Source organism: Strigops habroptila, chromosome 3 (assembly GCF_004027225.2).
Source record: "Strigops habroptila isolate Jane chromosome 3, bStrHab1.2.pri, whole genome shotgun sequence".
Classification (NCBI taxonomy): Eukaryota; Metazoa; Chordata; class Aves; order Psittaciformes; family Psittacidae; genus Strigops; species Strigops habroptila.
In genome coordinates, this window is record NC_044279.2 from 1,834,463 (window position 1) to 1,857,060 (window position 22,598).

Here is a 22,598-nt window from a genome sequence, read left to right on the forward strand (position 1 = left end):
TCAACCCTCTGTTCTGTTGCTAAACAGCGTCCAGATGGGTTCAAAAGAAGGAACAGTGTTGGTGCTACAGTGACAGCATCATTTACCCCAGGTCAAACGGGGCAGCATGGAGACGCAAGTCATGACACTTGAAGGTAACAGCAGCCACATAAGGGTAGTGGTGGAAAGAAGCTTCCTATTTAATACCTGCCACTTGCATCTACTTCATCAACTGTCTCCAAAACCAGGTACAGACCACAGGGCAAGCCAGATACATCCATGCTCCACCCTCAAATCCCCTTGGGTGATGAGACAGCTCACACAGGAGGGAACCAAATTACAAGCCACCCTTTATCCCCCCACCAAAACTACATTACCTGAGGACAAGCGCCACGTTAATAGGTACATGGATGCTCCAGGAACAGCCCTCCAAGCCAGCAAAACACTGGTCTCTGCAGCCTCCTGCACTGTGAACTCAGTCACTTTGGGTAAATCCACTGTTGGAAGAGAAAGAAACAAAGCATAGGGTGGGTAGAAGCTACCACTGAAAGGTTGGTTGAGCCAGAAAGAAACTGATGCATCCATTGGGAGATGCAAATCCTGATCCCACTGAAATCAAAGGCAAAAGTCCAGATAGAAATGATGAGCATGAAGCAAATCTTGGCTACACTTGTTCACAGCTCCAGTTGCTGGTGAATCTCTCAGATGCTCTCTACCCCAGGGTGCAAATATGTGTGTGCCAGGAAACACATCTTAGCCTGTAAACAGCTTTGGATACCTTCTGCCTCCTAAACCACCATGTTTCTGGTAAGAAGGAGGAGTCCCTGCAGCACTTCAAGGGTTTTGCAGAAAGCTGAATCCAGTCAGATCCTCAACTGGTGGGAATTGGTGGAGTTTTAGCAAATAACTGTTGGCAGATCTTCAGCTGGGTGTTTCTCTAAACTGATTGTGACATTTGAGCTGTTGGGATGGGAAATAAAGATCTTGCCTGCTCAAGTGTGCCAAATCCTAATGCTCCTTCATATCACAGCACTGGCTTTACTCCCCTGACCTTCTCCACCATTTCATCTGCAGCATTGATCAGGTCGCACAATGTCAGAGCATCATGAGTGATGTTTGCCTTTATCTACTGGAAATGGTCAAGATATTGTAACTAAAGAGGTAATTCCAAGATAATGGATCACAAAAATAGCATCTCATAGTGATTATTGGCAGGGGAAGGCAGGCAAAGTACCAGAGTTTCTCAGTAATAAGAGAAAAGGACCAATGCATGTTTTCTAGCACGCTCCTGGTGGGAGCTGAGAAGTACTAAGGTGTCTATCAGCCAATATTGCTCTTCTTCCATCCTCACCTCCCATTGCAGCCCCTAGGAAGAGACAGCCCCATGGAGATGTGTGAGAGATGCTCTTGTCCCCATCCAGTGGTCCCATACTCACAGGTTTTGGCTGTGAGGAGCGTGGGGCTTCCCTCCATTCCCCTGATCACTGCAGACATGCAGATGGTGTAGGTGGTGCTCTCCTTCAGTTTGGGGATTGTGAAGGAGTCTGTCTCTGCTGCAACCAGCTGGGAGGTTTCCAAGCCACCTGAGAGGAGACATTCCAAAACCCCACAGTGTACATAGAAAGGGCAAGGTAATTCTTATTAACAATCATTGTTACAGCAGCTTCCTCGTACAGAGCTTATGGGACCTGGCCAGGGAGGAGTGTTCTGAGCTCATTGTGCATATGGGGAAACTGAGGCACGGGGAGGTGAGAGGTCACAAAGGCATTGTATGCGCTGCTGGAAGGGATACACTTCTTTGACTTCCCAAATCCCAACTATGCCTCTGTCCAATGGATATCGTTGTTAGAGACTAAAATCTGGATCACTGACAGGGCTTCAACCTGGCTTTGTAGACGCTATGATCCTCATCTACCCTGATTGTCTGTGGGAAAAGGAATAAGCTCATCTAAGCTCCTATTTTTGGGGTTCCTTGTGCTCTGTCCTCAGACCATACCTGACAAAGAGACCAGGTTGCTTACCATTGAATGGCACCCAGGATATCTTATAGTGAGTTACCCCAGGAAGTCTCTTCCAGGACAGCTTCAAACTATTTATGCCAGTGTCAATAATCCTCAGATCCTGGATGGTCCGGATGGGGTTGAAGTCTCCAGAAGATGCTGGAAAAATGAACAAGGTAAGATAACTGAAGTAACAGCTCAAGTTATACTGCAGAAGGTTCATGGCACTGAAGAAAGAGTTGAGTATTCACACAACATCTACTTTCAAGACATCATCCAGGGATTCCAGGCTGCATTTCCTAATGAATCCATGGAGAGAAGCACTGCGGTTGAGAGATCCTATCCACATATCTTCCTGCCAGCACCAAACTGGAGACATGACACAGGGACATGAAGAGAAGGCCAAGAGAGGACAGATCATCCAGATGCAGCTTCAAACACCATGGGGAGCTGTGACTCAGATGAACTCATGTGAAAACCACACTAAAAGTACCCAGGAGCCCAAGTTTGAAGGGGCAGAGCCACAAAGCAAGGAATGGCAAACCTCAAGAGTGCATTCTGGTGAGCTGACCCTGAGTGGTGCCTGCAGAGAGGTTCCAACCTTCGTGAGATGGCTGTGGATAAATAAGACTGGGGAGTGTGTTAATACATCCAGGGTTGCCTACCTGTATCATAGAATCATAGAATAGTTTGGATTGGAAAGGACCTTAAGATCATACACTTCCAACCCCTGCCATGGGCAGGGACACCTCACACTAGACCATGGCTCTGTTCAACCTGGCCTTGAGCACTGCCAGGGATGGATCCTGCTTAACATGCCAGAAGGATGTGTCCACTGCTACCCATGGGAACAGCAGTGGATTATTGCTACCAGCTATAAGACCTACTTATAGCACTCCACCATCAACGTGCAATGCACAAGACCATGAATCCAGCCTTTACATCCCAACACGAAGAGGTTTGTTCCACCAGGACATACCTGTGCGGTGAGTCAGGGTCACCTCTGGCCCCTCGGTCTTGCTGAAGACAGCCTGAACACTGACTTTATACAGAGTGTTGGGCAGCAAGTGGTCAATCCTGTAAGTCAACACTTTACTGCTCAGGTACTGAGTCTTGGCAACCTGGTTTTCTGTAAAAGAAAAGAGGTATTTCAGAGCCTGTAGCTCACCAGTGAGACTGGTGGCATCCCCCCTGAAGGAAATAGAATCATAGAGACAACCAGGTTGGAAAAGACCTTCAAGATCATCAAGTCCAACCGTTGCCCAGCACTGCCAAGGCCACCACTAACCCATGGCACTGAGGCCTCGGCTACACGGGGTGTGAACACTTGCAGGGACGGTGACTCCAGCCCTGCCCTGGGCAGCCTGTTCCAATGCCTGAGCACCCTCTGGGGAAGGAATTGCTCCTCAGCTCCATCTAAACCTCCCCTGGTGCAGCTTGAGGCCGTTTCCTCTTGTCCCATCCCTTGTTCCTTGGGAGCAGAGACCAGCCCCCTCCTGGCTCCATCCTCCTGTCAGGCAGTTGCAGAGAGCGAGAAGGTCCCCCCTGAGCCTTCTCTTCTCCAGACTAAACCCCCCCAGGTCCCTCAGCCGTTCCTCATCACACTTGTGCTCCAGGCCCTGCACCAGCTCCGGTGCCCTCCTCTGGCCCCGCTCCAGCACCTCAATGTCTCTCCTGTAGTGAGAATAGCCATTCCTTGCTGAACTACTGCTTCAGAACCTTGGGGATTATCTTCAGAAATGGAAGAACATAAATACAAGGAGAGAAGGAGCCATCACCAATGGGTGCAGGCTGAGGACCACGCTTCTCAATAGTGAGATTTCTTTCTTACTCCAGGTAGCAGACTATCAGTCTCTCATGGCCATAGATATGTGCACCCTTTCTCTGCTCACCTTTTTCTGCTCCCACAGGGCTCCAGGTGACTTTGAATTTGGTGGCTGCTGCTGTGGCACTCCAGCCTATAGACAGGCTTGTGCTGGTGTGGGACATCACCTTGAAATTGGACACGTAGCCAAGAGGAGCTGCAAAGTGAGGACAGCATTATACAGTGCCCTGACCACTGTCCAATGGGGCCCCTCATTGGCAGTATGAGGCCAAAATTACATAAAGATTTAAAAGTGGTATCTTTGCTTATCCTCAGTGTCTCATCATCCACATCCTGCTTGAGGTCTGGGCTGTACATGTACATCTACATCCTACCTCCCTTAGCACCAACGAGCATGTTCTGCTTTAGATCCAGGTGAGAAAACTTCTGAAAGCCCAGGACAGGCAGTACAGGGAGACATGAGATCCAGATCCTAGTGTCCCCACACTGTCTGCAGCGTGAAACATCCACCCAGAGCTCCATGGGTGCTGAACATCAGTGTTTGCCTGTGCTCTTCTTCTCATCTCCATGCTGTATTCCAGGGTTGCTAAACATGAGGGGAAGATCACAGAATGGTTTGGGTTGGAAGAGACCTTAAAGCTCATCCAGCTCCAAACCCCTGCCACGGGCAGGGACACCTTCCACTAGAGCAGGTTGCTCCAAGCCCCTGTGTCCAACCTGGCCTTGAACACTGCCAGGGATGGGGCAGCCACAGCTTCTCTGGGAAAAGTCTGTGCCAGCGCCTCAGCACCCTCACAGGGAAGAGCTTCTGCCTCAGAGCTCATCTCAATCTCCCCTCTGGCAGGTTAAAGCCATTCCCCTTGGCCCGTCCCTACGGGCCCTTGTCCAAAGCCCCTCTCCAGGTTTCTTGTAGCCCCTTTAGGCACTGGAAGAGGATGGGAGTGGGGTGCAGGAGGTACAGTGTAAGGCCTTTGTAGGGATACCCAAGGTTGAACCAGAGATAGAAGGGTCATGCGCTATGGTAGCTACTTGAAGGTCTTGCCCATACTCACATGTCCTGGCTGAGGTTGTGATCCCTGGTCCCTCCATAGAGCCAAAGAGCACATAGAGGGAAATCACGTACTCAGTGTCATAGGCCAGGTTGCGGAGCTTGTAGGCTGTGGTTGACTTGTTGAGGGCCAGCTGGTGAGGACGGTCTTTGCCAAAGAACTCTTTGGAAGAGAGGAAATGAAATAGGAGAGGGTAAAGACTGAAGAGTCCAGAGAGCAGCTCTGTTGCACACTGGGAAAGACACCATGTTTTCCCTGGCAGTCCATTTCCAACCTGGATGAACTGTGGTTGTAGGACACCCATGTGGGGTGGAATTTTCCTACAGCTATTTCTTTGGGAGTTTGAATGACTGAAGGAACCAAACCAGCTACCACATCCAGGGCCCACATTAACATGGGCACTGCAAAGTCCCTGTATGAGACAATCTGCTCCCCCTCTTCCCTGAGGACCAGGCAAGATGGTGTAGGACTCTTGGTCTATGTGTTGGGCTGGGGTCAGGCTGAATGTAGTTCCTGCAGGCACTGTGGGTCAAGTCCATTCTGGTTTCAGTTCATGCACTGAAGCTGTGGAAGAGGCTGCTCGGACCAGTTATAAGCTGGACCTGCCCCTACACCCACCACCCCTGAGGTTTGCAGTGCCTTATCTCGCATGCTACAGAAGGAGATGGAGTGATGCAGGCTGGAGGAGAGCTGGATCTTACCTGGTGTAGGACCCCAAGCCACTCGGTACCCTGTGGCCCCAGCAACTGAGTCCCAGGAGACCAGAGCACTGTTGATGGATATCTCACTCACTTTCAGCATCTGGACGGTGCTCGATGCCACTGCAAGAGAGCAGAGTTGCCCAGTTGCATCAAGGTCCAAACAGCTTCTAAATGGCCCCCCAAAACTGTAATGACCCAGACTGCCTTCTGCACCAGATGACAGGCAGGGTGGTGACAACCAATGACACCAGCTCTGTGCTGCCAGCCCCATATCCGTGCCTACTTGGGCTGGCTCCCAGTCACTCACCCGTTGTTGCTTTCCTGCTCACCACTGGTCCCTCGACATCCCCGAAGATGGGGTTGATGGTGATGGTGTACTCTGTGCCAGGCTGCAGCCCCTGGATCATGTAGTAGCTGTAGGTGCTGCTGAGGTTCACGTCCTGGATACTGCCCTCTGCAAAGGGAAATGATGCCTGGGCTCCCTTGGGTCACACCAAGGAGGATCACACTCCTTGGGTCTCCTTGTCTCAGAGGGCAGTGGGTAATCATGCAAGCAACCACTTGAGAACTACACTGTGTGTGTGACCCAATAGCATTTCATCCTCCTGGCTTGTACATGTGCTGGCGAGGCCCTCAAGCCAAAGATGACAGAGAAAGGGCAGCCCTTAGTGACATGGTTTACTGCGGGGCTTGGCAGTCCTAGTGTAATGGTTGGACTCGATCTTAAAGATCTTTCCCAAGCTGGTTAATTCTATGATTCTAAGCACAAATCTTGGAAGAGGAGCTAAGGTACATGCAGGTAGGAGTAACCCACAGTCACTTGGGCAAACCTTAGTGACCACCAATAGATCATGACCACTCAGGCTTTGAAAGCCAAAGAAGATAAATCAGGTAGCGACACACAAATGGCCACATATGGGTCTGTGAGCAGCCACATAAGAGCGCCCACACTCTGCCCAGCCCTGGGTGACTTGATACTGGAGTCATCTTGCCTTCCCTGCAGGACACTGAAGCCAGATGATGCCTCAAAAGACATTTTCTCATTCTGTATCAAAGAATCACAAAATGGTTTAGGTTGAAAAAGACCTTAAGATCATCCAGTTCCAAGCCCCTGCCAGGGGCAGGGACACCTTCCACTAGAGCAGGTTGCTCCAAGCCCCTGTGTCCAACCTGGCCTTGAACACTGCCAGGGATGGGGCAGCCACAGCTTCTCTGGGAAAAGTCTGTGCCAGCGCCTCAGCACCCTCACAGGGAAGAGTTTCTGCCTTATCTCCAACCTGAACTTCCCCTGTTTCAGTTTGAACCCATCACCCCTTGTCCCATCACTCCAGTCCCTGATGAAGGTCCCTCTCCAGCATCCTTGTAGCCCCCTTCAGACACTGGAAGCTGCTCTGAGGTCTCCACGCAGCTTCTCTTCTCCAGGCTGTCTTCGTATGGGAGGTTCCTCTAGCATACGATGTATGTTGTTGTGGACTTGAAACTGTTCAGATAAACCTCTCGACAAGGCAGGAAAAGAGTTAAAACCTAATCCCTGGGGATCACACCCCGTTTTAAAGGGGCAGAGATGCGCAGGCATCAGTCTGTTCGGGTTTTGGGGCGAAGCTGCCATTTGCAGTTTGGTCACTGGAGGGTGCCATGTCCCCATCTTCTGCTCCACCAGCACCCTGAGCTCCATCCCCCTTCTCCCATCCCAGCCATGGACCTTCTTTCTACATCAGCCGTTTATGTTCATCTCTTGTCTGTCTCTGAGAAGAAAAATCAACCCCCTCCAGTGCTTGGGACGGCTGCAGAGGGATGGGCAGAAGGTGCCTGGATCCCAACGCCACTGCATCCTAACACATGGGCCCAGGGTGGGATGGAGCATGGGAGGAGGACCACAAAGGCTCCAGCAGCGAGGGTGGGCTGCCCCTTGGGGTTTTGCCACCCCTGGATTTGGGGTTAAGTGCTACCAGCCTAAAGAGCTGCTCAGAAAGAGCAAATCCGGGGTGATGTGCCCTTGCTGCTTCATCTGAGGATGTCCCACACTGTCCCCTTAAGAAGGGATGTCCCTATTGCAAAGACATGGCAGGATGAGCATATGTGTTTGTAGCTGGGGTATAGAACAAGGACTGGGTAAACAGCTGAGGTTTGGGGTGTGCTATGGTTTTATACCATAGAGAGAGAATCAGGGGTTGGTTTGGGTTGGAAGGGACCTTAAAGCTCATCCAGCTTCAACCCTCTGTCATGGGCACAGACACCTCCCACTAGCCCAGGTTGCTCTAGGCCTTGTCATATTCATATAATGAATAATGATATTCATTACAAAGCAATAAATGCAGTTTTATATCTTCTTTGTAAACATTTCTCCCTTCTGATGTCCTCTGGAGCTGTTCTCCAACTAATCCTCCCTCCCCTGGTGGGAGATGTCTCCTTATTTCATAACCAGAGGAGCTGAGCCAGAGGGGTTTGTGCTGTTTATTCAAAGCCTGTGATGGAGCCCAGGTGTCCTGACATCCCATCTCATCTTTGAACCACAGAAACATCCATCTCCCAAGGCCAAAACATGCCATCAAACCTGAATTTCTAACTCCTGCTCCCCCACACCAGCAGTGAAAACATGTTTGGGTTCAGGGCAGGGGAGAAGCTCCAGCTGCAAAGGCAAATCTGCCTTCAAATACCAAAGTTTGCCTGAGAATGGGGATGCATTATGGGATGCTGGGGAATGAAATCCAGGTCTTTATGATGCAGAGAGAAAAGCAACAAGCACAGGCACTTCCAATCTGTAATGTGGTAGTACCTGTGCTCCCAAAAAGCAGGTAATCCCAGATGCTCAGGGGCTGCGTGATGTGCAGCTCTGCATGGAGCACTTCAGCAGCTTCTCTCCTGCTGTTAACCCTTTCCAAGGCTACTCAGGTCCAGTAAATCCTGCACTAATCCCATGTTTAAGAAGGCTGGATACGCGTTAGGCTGCTTTATGCAGAGCCAGAGCAGATATTTTGGCACCCCTGGTGGAGTTCATCATCCACATCCTTGGTTTCAAGATGCTGAATCATCCCCATGTACAGACAACAATTTTTGTGTTCGTTTCTGGCCCCGTCACTACAAGAGAGACATTGAGGTGCTGGAGCAGGGCCAGAGAAGGGCACCGGAGCTGGTGCAGGGCCTGGAGCACAAGTGTGATGAGGAACGGCTGAGGGACCTGGGGGGGTTTAGTCTGGAGAAGAGAAGGCTCAGGGGGGACCTTCTCGCTCTCTGCAACTGCCTGACAGGAGGCTGGAGCCAGGAGGGGGCTGGTCTCTGCTCCCAAGGAACAAGGGATGGGACAAGAGGAAACGGCCTCAAGCTGCACCAGGGCAGGTTTAGATGGAGCTGAGGAACAATTCCTTCCCCAGAGGGTGCTCAGGCATTGGAACAGGCTGCCCAGGGCAGGGCTGGAGTCACCGTCCCTGCAAGTGTTCACACACTGTGTAGACAAGGCCCTCAGTGCCATGGGTTAGTGGTGGCCTTGGCAGTGCTGGGGAATGGTTGGACTGGATGGGCTTAAAGATCTTCTCCAACCCAGCTGATTCTATGATTCTAACTCCACTAGTCATGGACCCCCAGAAACCTGGCTCCCTCCAGCTTCTTGCTGCATGGCTGGACAAAGAAGGTGTTGGTGCATCCAGGCCTTGGGGACCTCACAGCTCCCATCTCTCCATCCCCCTGCTCACTGATGCATGCACCCCATCCCTGGGTCTTTACCTGCTGATGTCCAAGTGAGCCTGTATCCCGTTGCTCCCCGGACAGGGCTCCACCTTGCCTGGACAGTGTCAGTGGTTTCATTCTGCAGCAAGATGCTTTTCACAGGCAGGAGCTTCACTGGAAAGAGGACAGGAAACAAAGCTGTTAGAGCATCCACTTGCCAATGGAGGACTTTAGTGGCTGCCCTCCCTTCAGCACTGTTCCTCCTGCCCATCTGCCATAAGCAGAGGGATTTCCAAGGGCTCCTGCCCTGTGTGAAGGCATCTCATAAAAGCAGTGGTGAAAACAACCAAATCTGTGACCACTGCTTTCCAATGCCTCTAAAGCACCAACCTCACTTGCTTTATGCAGCTGTGGAGGGTAAGCAGATCTCCCACCCTTCCTCCCAAGCAGCATGATGGTGTTTGAGGGTGTCCATGTCCATGCACGTCATGGGGGAAGAGCAGGGCTCAAGGCTGGAGTTGGGTGTCTGTTAAATACTGCCCCTTTGATGCACATGTAGCTGCAGCATGACCAATGGTGAGGTGCTCATCAACAGCAAAGGGGTGTTCACAGCACCCAGAGCATGAAAAGAGCAACCACAGAGCCAAACCACTTACATGTTCTCCCCACAGCAGCCACAGGCTGGCTCGGCCCCTGGGGGTACACTGCATAGATGCTGATGCTGTATTCTCTATCCTCTTGCAAGTTATCCAGCACATGGGAAGAGACATCACCCTGCAGGACCTGCTCGTAGGTCATTCCTGGTCTGTTGGCTGCAAAATCAAGGAGAAGAGTGATGGTGAAGCCTTCTCACTGCCTGTCTACATCCCAACGTGGTGAAGAGCATGCATAGGAGCAGGTTCAAGTGCATGGTTGAAGTCCCCCAACCCATGTCATGTTGCTGAGATTTATGCCTGTAGCTATATCCAAACATATCCATGATGCTGTCCCAGCCCTCCAGATCACACAGAGGTGAGTGTGGACAATACCAAAGGCTTGAACTCACCCCACATCCACACCAAAGCAGGCACTAGAGCATGAAAAACATCCATGGTAGGTCTGGATGTGACAGTGCAAATGGGGACAAGGCATCCATGACATCATCCCCTCCTTGTTCTTCAACAGAAAATCCTCCAATGGGCTCTCCTCCTCTGTCCTGGAGGAACCACACTGTCTGGAAGAGGCTAACCTGGACTAAGGAGCTTTGTGGTCCATTGCGGCACCTTTCCTCTCCTTGGGTCACTGCTCCTTTTAAAGCAAACTCCAAGAGAAATGAATCCAACCTGAACTCACCTCTGGGGATGTAGATCTTGTAGCCCTCCAGTTTGCCTAGTGGAGGTGTCCAAGCCACCTTCAAGCTATAAAGTCCTTCTTCTATCACACGGAAATTAGTGACCGGAGGCACAGGGGCTTTGGGGTACAAAAACATGGCAGAAATGGATGTGACAGTGCTGGGATAAAGCACCATGGCAAAGAGCCTTGGGAAATGTTTTGTCTTCAAGGGCAGGGAAACACAAAGGTGAGCAGTGCCAATTCTCCAAGTGGTTTCCTTAAAAGCCACCATTCCCCCTCTACCAAACCCTTGTCCACTTGAAAAGTGAGATGAAACCCCCCACTAAGGCACAAAGCTTCCTCAGTGAGTGGTTTTGGGAACTGAATTATCTACCCACTTCCTCCTAAGCAGAGAAAACTCTGCAGTGGTTTCATGCAGACTGAGCGAGGACACATGAATCAAACACTACTTGCACCTATGGATGCCACTCTTACAATGAGGAACCCATTCTGGTCCAGCCAGCCATGGCAGACAGATTTATAGCTTCTGCCCCTGGCTTCATGTTGGGGATAATAAGGGAATAGATCAAATGACTTTATTTCCACCCATAAAGACATTCCATCTTATTCCTGGCAAGTCCACATGAGTCAACCTCATTCAGGCGCTTTATTTATTCATCCTGTTGGAGATTGTCCCTCAAGAAGACAAACAATTTAAGACATTGCAGGAGGTGGGGGAAGAAACAAAAGACAAGGGAAAAAGGGAATAATTCTTTTCAAAACCCCTCAGGCAAAGCAGACTTGGTGCTTCAGCCAAACCAGGGAGTGGAATCAGCCACCCCTTTTAAACTCTTAAAGCCTCTTAAATCAGTGCAGAGGCTTCTGGGACAAAACTTGCTCCATCCATCACATCTGACCCAGTGTTTTACACTCCAGGGTTGAATGCCAGGATGAATTGGGTACAGCCAAGGATGAATTTGCTCCTTTGTTTCCAAGAACCTTGTCATTACAGCCAGCCATGTGACAGCAAAGGAAATTGGCATGGCAGATTGCAGGCCAGAAGCAGCCTAGATCATTTCATGGGACCAGAGATCACTGTTTGGGGCAGTTCCTAAAGGCCATGATCATACCAGCCTGGTGTTCACCTTGAGTGAAATGAAGCTCTAAGTGCACACATAGTGCCAACCCAAACCTTTTGGACCACCCACTTGTGAAGCAAGGTGTTTAGAATATACTTCTGTCTATAATAACTCATGTCTGTGTTTCTCAGCCCATGGTCTCCAAAACCTTTCTCATCCCAGGTACACGGGTTGACATTACATTACATTACATTACAATACATTACATTAACTGAATCCCAGCCTGGGTTTGTTAAATCCTGCTGGTTATTAAATGAGATGATGAGAGCTATCCAGCAGGCTGCACCCTCTGCTTTGAAGTGGTTTAACCACATGGGTTACTCTGCACCCACTCACAACCCTGCAGCCCACACCATGGACATCTGCACAGATGTTCCTCCTACCCCTTCCTATCCATCCATCTCTCACTCCTTGCACACATGGTTTTGGGAGGGGGTTTTCCCTGTGCCCACACAGACAAGGAACAGATGGAGATGACTGCAGAAAAGACACTCACTTGTTTTCCCCTTGACAGCTGCTGACTCCCCAAGGCCATCTCCATAGATAGCCCTCACCTTGAAGACGTACTTGGTGTTGGGTTTCAGATCAGTCACCAACACGGTGCTTTTGTCACCATCCACCACAATCTGTCACACAGGGGACAAAGGACATCATTACACCTCCATGACCACAGAAGACCCCCCTGTGCAACAGGTTATGAGCACGAGGCTTCACATATAGTCCAAGGTGACTTTGATGACCATAAGCCTCTTAAAATGCACTAACTCAGAACATTGTGATTCTCAAATGATATCCAAGTTTACACTGGACATAGCATGGACACAGGACAGTGCCAATGGTGGGTTTCATGGGATGGCCCAGGAAAACTCCATAAAGACAAGGACATAAAGGTGAGGGTGGTCCCAATCCCCTTGAAGAACATGGAGGAAAAGCAAACACCTTTGACAAAGAAAGTTTCTTTTAAGCTCATAGAGGAAGATTTCAATGTAACCTGAAGGTAAGAGAGGTGGAGACATAATGTCTGTGTTTTCACTATATTCTTATGTGATTCTGAGGCAGCCAAAAATGATCATTCTTGTTAAATCTTAATAATTAATAGAGCAAATATTCTTAACCTTAATAATTGATGCTTTCATTTCTTTGTTCTATTATTAGAAATCAAAGCTTTTAGGCATACATCTTCTATCCTTCAGTCTTGCTCTCAAACTTTGTGCAGTGGTCAAGCTGAACTGGAGCGAGCTGGCACACATGGCACCATCCCTCACACAAGGACATGACAAACCCAAAACCAAAACACATGGAGATCTTACCAAGAAGAACAATTTTGGCAGCAAGAGGAACTGGGGATGCAGGTAGGGAAGCTGGATGGGCTTATTTGAGAGGTGGTATCACAGAGGCAAGGAAAGGAGTGCTTCGCATCAACCCGTTTCTATCAATCCCAATGCAGTTTGTGCCAGTTCATGCCACATCCTTCTTCCACCCCTTTTCCCTGCATCACTACCAGAAACTCCATTTCACCACAAGAACAATGACAAGAAACTCCATCTCACCACAACAGCAACCAACACACCTGCAAATTCAATGGTCTATCTATAGACCTTCACTTCAAGCTTTAGGAATCTATGCCAGTGCACTGGGTTGTGACCAAGGACGGTTGAGGAACATGGTGCCATTTCCTAACCAGGCTGAGCCATCAGCAGCTTCACCAGAGGACTAATCCTTAACACTGGGACGTGTAACTGGTGCTCTGCAAAGTGGGAATGCAACTCTACCTGCCGCTGGTCCTCCAAAACTGGCTGTCCCAAAGGCATCAAGGGACGCAGATGGACACGGTACCCCATCACCCTCCCTGTAGCTGGCATCCAGGTGAGGCGCAGTGAGCTGTGGCTGTGCTCACTGACATGCAGATCCCGGGGGCCGATGATCTTCTCTGCTATAAAAAGAGAAAAGAAAGGCCTTTGGTTTGGACTGTGATGGTACCAGAGTTGTAAATGTAGAAGCTGGTCATGGATGGAGTCAACATGTTCAACGCAGAGAAAGCCTTGGGTATAGATAGAAGTAAGGTTGAAACCCCAGGGGCAATGGGATGTGTTTCCAGACCAAACCCACACAACCAGGTTTTCTTTTGGCAAATTGCTTGACAGCACAAGAAGGGAAAACTGGTTCTGGCTACATCCCCCTGTGAAGACCTGCTTAATGCATAGGGTATCAGCTCTTCCTTCTTTTCTCCTTACTGCCACCAGAGCAGTCTGTGCTTTTCTGTCTGCCAGAAAGCTTGAAAGCTCCATGAACTGTCACAGGAAGCCCCCAAGAGCTACAGAACCACAGAGAAAGCAAAAAAAGACCTTTGAAGGACTCAGATGAAGTTCTCCCAAGCTCTGCTGCAAGCTCTTAAATCATCTGCTCACGAGTTTGTGTGCCAAGAGAGGGGCAGGAGTTCATTGCCATCACCTCTGGATTCACTGCAACAGCAGTATCTCCCTGGGGAGAAATCTAGATGTCTTTGAAGATCTCTGGCTGCTCTTTGCATCTTCTGCAAGGAACTAAGTTCTGTTGGACAGGGCTTTGAGCAACCTGGTCTAGTGTAAGGCATCCCAGCCCATTGCAGCGGGTTGGAACTGGATGATCTTAAGGTCCTTTCCAACCTAAACTATCCTGTGATTCTGAGACCCTGAGCTGTGCTGCTGGATTTCACCATGAGAAGCCCATCACGAAAGCCCCCAAGAGGTATAAACGCTGCCCCAGCCCATTGCTGCTCCTTTTGTTTGGACCATCAGCAAGATTTTCAGGATCTGGGATCACGAGACAATCTGTGGAGACACAGACACAAGAAAAATACACAGGACACTGTCACCAAGCAACAAATGCTCCCTGAGCTGATTGCTCCTCTAGGGTCATCTAAACCCTAAAGCTCCCTTGTGATTCTTCATAGAATCATAGAATGGTTTGGGTTGGAAGTGACCTTAAAGCTCATCCAGTTCCAACCCCCTGCCATGGGCAGGGACACCTTCCACTAGAGCAGGTTGCTCCAAGCCCCTGTGTCCAACCTGGCCTTGAACACTGCCAGGGATGGGGCAGCCACAGCTTCTCTGGGCACCCTGTGCCAGCGCCTCAGCACCCTCACAGGGAAGAACTTCTGCCTTATACCCAACCTGAACTTCCCCTGTTTCAGTTTGAACCCATCACACCTTGTCCTATCACTACAGTCCCTGATGAAGGTCCCTCTCCAGCATCCTTGTAGCCTCCTTCAGACACTGGAAGCTGCTCTGAGGTCTCCACGCAGCTTCTCTTCTCCAGGCTCAACAGCCCCAATGTTCTCAGCCTGTCTCCATACGGGAGCTGCTCCAGCCCCTCATCATCCTCGTGGCCTCCTCTGGACTTGCTCCAACAGCTCCATGTCCTTCTTATGTTGAGGACACCAGAACTGCACACAGTGCTGCAAGTGGGGTCTCCCCAGAGCAGAGGGGGAAACAGAGGGGTTAACAGAGGAGATATAGGGGGTCTGTGTCCATGGCTGGCACATCCACACACTGGGAAGGAGCTGGTTCGAGATGGTGGAAAGCAGGATAAAGGGATACCCTGACACACCTTGTACAATCTGCTTGGTGGGCCGTGGTGGCTCTGAGGCAGTGACACAGAGTCTTCGAGAGAGTTTGGGGGCCACGTTGTGGAGTAGGTGGAAATCTTCAGCGTAAAGCACATGCTCTGCAGTGGGCTCTGAAGCTATTTTGTTCAGTTCATTCCTGTCAGCATCCTTAATTCCTAGATGAAGAAAAGAAGAGGAAAGAAGGACATCAAACACCATCCATGGGACAGGACAGGCATTGGCAAGGGCTGGACTTTTACACCAGCTTTGGAATCCTACTGCCCACAGCAAAGGATGAAACAAGGAATGGAGTCTCAAGCTGGATGGACAGTGGTGAAGCAGATGAAGCCTATTTCATCAGGGAAAAGAGGTCAAGGTTTTCTCCTTGGCATGGGAGAGATTGCCCCAAGGTATTTGACTGCTGATGGGCTGAGAAGTGGAAAGCTGTATTGGGATGGAGAGTGAAAAGGAGCAGAGTAGGATCTGGCCTCATCCTTCCCACTGGATGAGGATCTAGCCTCATGATTCCCATTTCTGCCCTTCTGATGGATGAGCAGACAACAGGAATTTGGGAAGCTGCATCGAAATTGCAGGGGTTTCCTGTGCTGAACTAAAAAAGAGAGAAAAACTCCCCATCAAACCAGCCCTCCCCTAATTTTCACTTCATATTGGTCCAAACCAACCTGTTTGCTGTCTATAATGAACCACTACCACCATTTCCTTCTTCTCTCCTGGTATGTTTGATAAAGGGAAGGATTTGACTTGCAGTAAATGGCTGTATTTAGGTCTTGGAGGGTGCTGAAACTTTTCCTTGCCTATGGAATGATTCTGATGGACATTTTTCACGTAGCTAAAATCAGTCTCTCAACTCCATTAAGAGAAACCTTCAAAAGTAAAAATATTTCACTTCCGAAAATGTCACATCAAAACATTTTGGCTTTTATGGGCCTATTTATTGAACTCCTGAATTCATGAGTAGTTTTGACAGATGCAAAACTGCAGGTTTACACTGAATAAATCAGCTGTTGACAACAACAAAGATACCCAAGCACAGCACAGATGTGGTTTTCCTGTACTTAGAGTAGTTGCTACTGGTTGAGCCTGGGGATGGTGTAGTTTTTAGAGGAAGGGGGTGTCATCCATCAGGAATCTTCCCTAGTGCATAGACTGTGTGTTGGTGCAATGCTCCATGTAACTTAGAGTGTCCATACGTACCTACAGCAAACACTGTCACCCCTCCATCCTGCAGGACCTGGGCTTCATCTTCAACTGAGTCACTGGATTTCCCATCCGTGACCAAAACAACCACCTACAAGAATAGGTGTGAGAGGCAGAGAATGAAAGAGTTCAACACAACGAGGTCACAGAGAGAGTGCAGGACTTTCACACTGACAAGCCAGACCTTGGGTGAATCCCTGTTGGAAAGAGTGTGGCCAACAGGTTTGGGTTGGAAAGGAACTTAAAGCTCCTCCAGTTCCAACCCCCTGCCATGGGCAGGGACACCTTCCACTAGAGCAGGTTGCTCCAAGCCCCTGTGTCCAACCTGGCCTTGAACACTGCCAGGGATGGGGCAGCCACAGCTTCTCTGGGCACCCTGTGCCAGCGCCTCAGCACCCCCACAGGGAACAACTTCTGCCTAAGATCTAACCTAAATCTCCCCTGTTTCAGTTTGAACCCATCACCCCTTGTCCTATCACTACAGTCCCTGATGAAGAGTCCCTCTCCAGCATCCTTGTAGACCTGGAAGCTGCTCTGAGGTCTCCATGCAGCTTCTCTTCTGCAGGCTCAACAGCCCCAATGTTCTCAGCCTGTCTCCACACGGGAGGTGCTCCAGCCCCTGATCATCCTCGTGGCCTCCTCTGGACTTAAACAAAATTGCTTATTCATGCCTTTGGCTAAAGAAGTTAGAGGTCTGGTCCCTGCTCATGATACCAGGAAAGCCAGTCACAGAAGGTCACTTACCTTTGCTGCACCCTCTCTCAGTGTGTCCAGGCGTGACATGGCATGAGCTGCAAACGCCAGGGCTGACCCTGTTTTTAAGGTGCTGCCTTTGAAGGAGAGATCCTCAATTGCAACCAGCATTTCTTCAATGGTCACATAATCTGTGAGCTCAATACTCATCCTGGGAATGGTGGAATATGGGTGAATGAAGAGCAAGAAAACACTGTCATTACAACAAGGATGCATTGACAGTGGCAATAACCAGCAGTAATTTAGCTGGTTACTCTAGGCTTGTGTGTAGGCAAGAAGTCCTCTTCACAGTGGTCAAGGGAGTTCAGGGTATGAGCCCTAGCACCCTGTTGCCATAAAACATAGGGTGGTGGGGGGAATTTCTTGTTAGCAATGTTAAATCCCATCCTCCCTGCCCTGAAAGAGTTCCCCATGGCCAAGCACCTCCAGGCTCTGGTGACATTGCTGTGGGTTGAAGTCCTGCTCTGCTCTTGCAATGGTTCAGCAGAGGAGCAAGAGCCCTTGAACCTCAGGGATATAGTTGCCCATATAGATCTATAGGGCTATAGAAACCTGGGTGCTGTTGGTGGACTCACCTTGGTTTCTCCCCATAGAGTGCCACCGCCAGCCGGATGCCTCCTTTGCCCATCATCACATTCTCAAAGGAACGGGCCACGCTGCTGATGAAGTCCTTGACCAGCCGAGAGCTGCCTTTCCCTGTGCTCTGTGACTGTCCCACGAGGAATAAAACGTCAGCCACCTCCGCTGTCCTGCATGCTGGGGGAGAAGAGGGGCAGGAAGGCTCATCCCACACCATGAAATGAGCAAGGCAGGAGATAAACCCCTCTGAGTCATGTAAACCCCAGAGATATGGCAGCTAAAGAAGAGAGACCATGCTTATGCCCAAAGAAGTGGGTAATCAAGGGCTTCCCAGGGTGCTTTGTTATATTTAATTTCCTCCTAATTCCCCATTTTGCTGTTCTCATCCAACTGAGTGGAAGTTCCTCATTTGAAGCACAAATATCGAGACCCAGATCTATCACAGAATACTAGAATGGTTGGACTTAGAAGGGATCTTAAAGTTCATCCAGTTCCAACCCCCTGCCACGGGCAGGGACACCTTCCACTAGAGCAGGTTGCTCCAAGCCCCTGTGTCCAGCCTGGCCTTGAACACTGCCAGGGATGGGGCAGCCACAGCTTCTCTGGGAAAAGTCTGTGCCAGCGCCTCAGCACCCTCACAGGGAAGAGCTTCTGCCTCAGAGCTCATCTCAGTCTCCCCTCTGGCAGGTTAAAGCCATTCCACTTGTCCTGTCCCTACAGGCCCTTGTCCAAAGCCCCTCTCCAGGTTTCCTGGAGCCCCTTTAGGCACTGGAGCTGCTCTAAGGTCTCCCCTTCAGGAGCCTTCTGTTCTCCAGGCTGCCCCAGCCCAGCTCTCTCAGCCTGGCTCCAGAGCAGAGCTGCTCCAGCCCTCGCAGCAGCTCCGGGGCCTCCTCTGGCCTCACTCCAGCAGCTCCACGTCCCTCTTGTGCTGCTGCTCCAGAGCTGGATCAGGACTGCAGGGGGGGTCTCCCCAGAGCGCAGCAGAGGGGCAGGATCCCCTCCCTGACCTGCTGCTCACGCTCTGGGGGTGCAGCCCAGCACACGGGGGGGGGTCTGGGCTCAAGCGCTCACTGAAGCCGGGTCATGGGGAGCTTCTCCTCACCCAACACCCCCAAGTCCTTCTCCTCAGGGCTGCTCCATCCAGTCTGTGTTTGCACTTGGGATTGCCCCAAACCCAGTGCAGGACCTTGCACTTGGCTATCAAAGCAAGCAGGTCTGTAGGATATGCTGGAAGCAAGAGGCGCACCAGTATCTTGTACAAAGAATGAACAATTTAAGCTATTTTACTGTACAAGCAGAGCTATCTGATGACATCTAGCAGGAAAGGGACATTAGGTAGGTACACGGAAATGAGCTTAACAAACATCAAGGCATATTTCACTTTACAGCGTTCAGTCTCAATTGAAATTAATTTTCTTTGGGCATCCAATAAATACATTTCATGGTCAGAAATCTGATGACTTTTAGGGACTTCAAATTAATGAAGGCTCTACAAGGGATGTTCAAAATATATATTCTCTTTGGTGTTTCTCTCCTTTGCAGATAGGTGCTGAGTTATTACCATAGGGCTGCTAAAAGTAGACTGACTGCTGGAGGAGGGCTTTTTCTATCTTGCTCACCAGGAATGGACTCAATCCCTCCACATTTTGTGCCACTGTTGCTTTGGATTTTACCCAGCTCCTGCCTTGACTTTCCGCTGCAGGTCTGGAGACCTGACTGGCACCAAACTGGGCTGCAGCATTTGTTCCAGTTTGCTATGGAGATGTGCTAGGTGGGTTTCTCATGCTTCTGCTGCAAATGGAAAGCCTGTTTTAGCTTGACTTCTTGAATTTACCCGACTTTTACCCCATTCTTATAAGCAGCACCCCCAAAGGGCTTGGAAAGATGCAGGTTTTGTGCTCTTCATTGCTATGTCCCTGATCAATCCCCTTTGGCCACACTTTAGGATCATTTGCTGGGTGCAGATGGATGGCAGTCCAAGGGTCTTTGTTACCCAAGGCTTTTGGTTTCTTCATCCTTCTTTGTGCTTCCTGACGCCGAGCTCTTCACAACTTCATCTTAAGGTCCTTTCCAACCCTAATTATTCTATATGATTAACAGATCTGGTTATTACAGAAGAATAATGACTGGGCTATTTTTGGTGTAACTTGTACCCAGCTGCAAATATAAAGCACTTGCCCTTGACAATAATGGGAGACAATTATTTACATTGTCCTTCCTAAAGCTCTCTATTGAGATCTCCCTGCCAGGAAGGGTACTGGAGGCACCTCAGATGCTAATAGCAAATCACCATAAGCTCTTTTCCCAGCTGCCAATTCCATTTTGGATCTACCCCTTTTCCCTAGTTTGGACCTTAATGTCCTTGTTCTTCCAGAACTCCTCGGAGGGAAGGCAATGCCAGTCCTTGTCTCTGAGCTCAGAACATGGTGGGGAGCATTCAAAAGCTTCCCAGAATAACCACTACCTGTGTTACCACAAGAAAATCCCAACAAAGGTTCAACAAGATGGAAAAGACCATCCACCAAAATCAGTGAACCATAGAATCATTTAGGTCGGAAAAGACCTTTAAGATCATGAAGTCCAACCGTGAAGCTAGCACTGCCAAGTCCAAATCACCCACCTCTTGGAGCTACTCAAGGCAGTGCAGCTTTTCCTGCAATACCTGCATTTTTGGCCCTGATCTGGAAAATATGCTCAAAACATCATTGATATCAGAGAGACCTTTGCTGCCTTCCTCTCCACATCCCAAATCCCCAGAAAGCCTTCTCCATCTGTGCCTGGCCTGTGAGAGTCTTACTCACCATGCTCAATGCTCCTACCCTCATCTGCATCCAGGGATAATGAGAGGAAAGACAACAAGCAGGAGCTCCATGGGATTAAGAAGGGCAGGATGATTCCCCTTTCTCCATAAAGGGGCAACCATAGAATCAACTAGGTTGGAAAAGACCTTTAAGATCATGGATTGTAGTGATAAGACAAGGGGTGATGGGTTCAAAGTGAAACAGGGGAGATTTAGGTTAGATCTTAGGCAGAAGCCCTTCCCTGTGCGGGTGCTGAGGCGCTGGCACAGGGTGCCCAGAGAAGCTGTGGCTGCCCCATCCCTGGCAGTGTTCAAGGCCAGGTTGGACACAGGAGCTTGGAGCAACCTGCTCTAGTGGAAGGTGTCCCTGCCCGTGGAAGGGGGTTGGAATTGGATGATCTTAAGGTCCTTTCCAACCCAAACCACTCTATGATTCTATGCTCATCAAGTCCAACCATTACCCCAGGAAAACCAGAGCCCATTCTGTGAAATGCTGAGCCAGGAGCTCAGCACCTTTCCAGCTTGGCAATAAATCCTGAAAGCGTTTGCTGCTTGGATGCGGTACCTGAAGCTGTCAGTGGAAACGTGTGATGTTAAGCATATTTGGACTGGTACCTTCTGCAGAAACCACCACCACAGACAGCTCTATTAATCACAGGGGGATATGACTTGATTTGAAATTTTCCAGGCACCTCCCAAATTACCACATTTCATCAATCACAGGTTTGCCAGAGACATCTGTAAATGGTGATTTATTGCCCTGTTCCCAGCTTGGAATTAAAGAGCATTATAGTCAAACATATCGGCTTAATTGACGGACAGGAACTTAATCAAGTTAATTTTGTAGCTGATGCCAAAGCTTCCATTAACTCCTTGGTGAATTGACTGAGCTTAGTCCAGGTGAATTTGCACCTTCAAAGCCTGGGGGCTTCTTGCTGCAGAGTAATATGCACAGGAAGGCCTCACTGGCTCATACCCAATCTCAGGACAGTCCTGGGAGCTCTGGATTAGCTCTGTAGGATGCTCACAAGGAGCTTCCCTATCCTGAGGCTAGAGATGCACCAAGGATCATGCTGTGACTCCATGAGGCTCTTCTCTGGGGTCCTTCTGTCTCTTGGCTCCGGCCTCTCCTCCCCAAAATCTCTTTATGGGCTTGCCTGGGAGGAGATGAACCTTTGCGCCATCTCTAAACAATAGCAGGAGGCTTCAAGGCTTCCTTGAGATCTCTTCTCTTACATCCTCTGTGTGGTGGCTTGTACCAGGTCTTGGAGATCAGAAGTTTGTCTCAGTGTCATCCCTATATGCTGTATTCATGGTAACCCACTTCTCACATACCTTCATGGATGGCCACAGCTCTGTACTGCACCACAGCCACTGCCAGGGCAAGGATCTGGGCATACATTTTCCTTTTCCTTGGGAAGAAGCTCCTCCTCGGTTCCTGGACTCAGAACACAGCCTGGAGAGTCATTCATCTGCAGGAGAAAAGAGACTTTAACACAAGCCATCTGAGTATGATTATCCCACTTGCCTACAGAGGCAAAGGAAGCTTTTCTCCAGCTATAAAGGCTCATCTTGACTTAGGCAATTGGCATTAAAGTCCATAAACCCACTAATTTCTTCATCCCTTTGCTGATGGTACAGGGGAAAGCTCAGCTTTGCTCCCCAGCACCTTTCCCTAACAGCACCCTTCTCCAGGCAACAACCACCTCAATGTGAATATTAGTGGTGTGATGAAAGAGGGAAGCATCTGCTGTGTCAATGATGCAGGGAGGAAGGATCATCACTGCAGACAGCAATCACCTGCACTCAAGTCTTTATTACCCTGTTCTACAACTAACCTTCAGCTTCCTAAAACCAGGATTAACTGCATTATACCTGCTCCCCTTGGAAATCCACCCCACCATTGTGGAGCAGCCAAAGGGGCTGGAAACTCTGGTTGTCACTTATAGATGGTTTAGTGACCCCCAAATTGCTATAGAAGTCTCCCTCTGTGAA

The 22,598-nt window shown here is 49.6% G+C and overlaps 1 protein-coding gene across 23 annotated transcripts in view; it reads right to left on the reverse strand.

Annotated features, from left to right (window-relative positions):
- Window positions 1–22,598, reverse strand: part of LOC115605560 (collagen alpha-1(VII) chain-like) — a 113,006-nt gene that overhangs the window by 79,063 nt on the left and 11,345 nt on the right. For all 23 annotated transcript variants that reach the window (XR_003990639.2, XR_003990637.2, XR_003990638.1 and 20 more), the window contains exons 2-19: window positions 21,939–22,075; window positions 17,800–17,980; window positions 17,216–17,375; window positions 16,469–16,562; window positions 15,256–15,429; window positions 13,440–13,600; window positions 12,164–12,293; window positions 10,550–10,666; window positions 9,874–10,029; window positions 9,275–9,391; window positions 5,862–6,008; window positions 5,555–5,674; window positions 4,857–5,015; window positions 3,872–4,000; window positions 2,959–3,108; window positions 2,001–2,138; window positions 1,416–1,562; window positions 357–476 (exon numbers count right to left, since the gene is read on the reverse strand). Coding sequence is in view for 19 of the 23 variants with exons in the window: in XM_030480214.1 (XP_030336074.1) it covers window positions 357–476; window positions 1,416–1,562; window positions 2,001–2,138; window positions 2,959–3,108; window positions 3,872–4,000; window positions 4,857–5,015; window positions 5,555–5,674; window positions 5,862–6,008; window positions 9,275–9,391; window positions 9,874–10,029; window positions 10,550–10,666; window positions 12,164–12,293; window positions 13,440–13,600; window positions 15,256–15,429; window positions 16,469–16,562; window positions 17,216–17,375; window positions 17,800–17,980; window positions 21,939–22,005 (2,467 nt within the window). In the remaining 4 variants the exon portion in view is untranslated. The remainder of the gene's footprint in view (window positions 1–356; window positions 477–1,415; window positions 1,563–2,000; window positions 2,139–2,958; window positions 3,109–3,871; window positions 4,001–4,856; window positions 5,016–5,554; window positions 5,675–5,861; window positions 6,009–9,274; window positions 9,392–9,873; window positions 10,030–10,549; window positions 10,667–12,163; window positions 12,294–13,439; window positions 13,601–15,255; window positions 15,430–16,468; window positions 16,563–17,215; window positions 17,376–17,799; window positions 17,981–21,938; window positions 22,076–22,598) is intronic.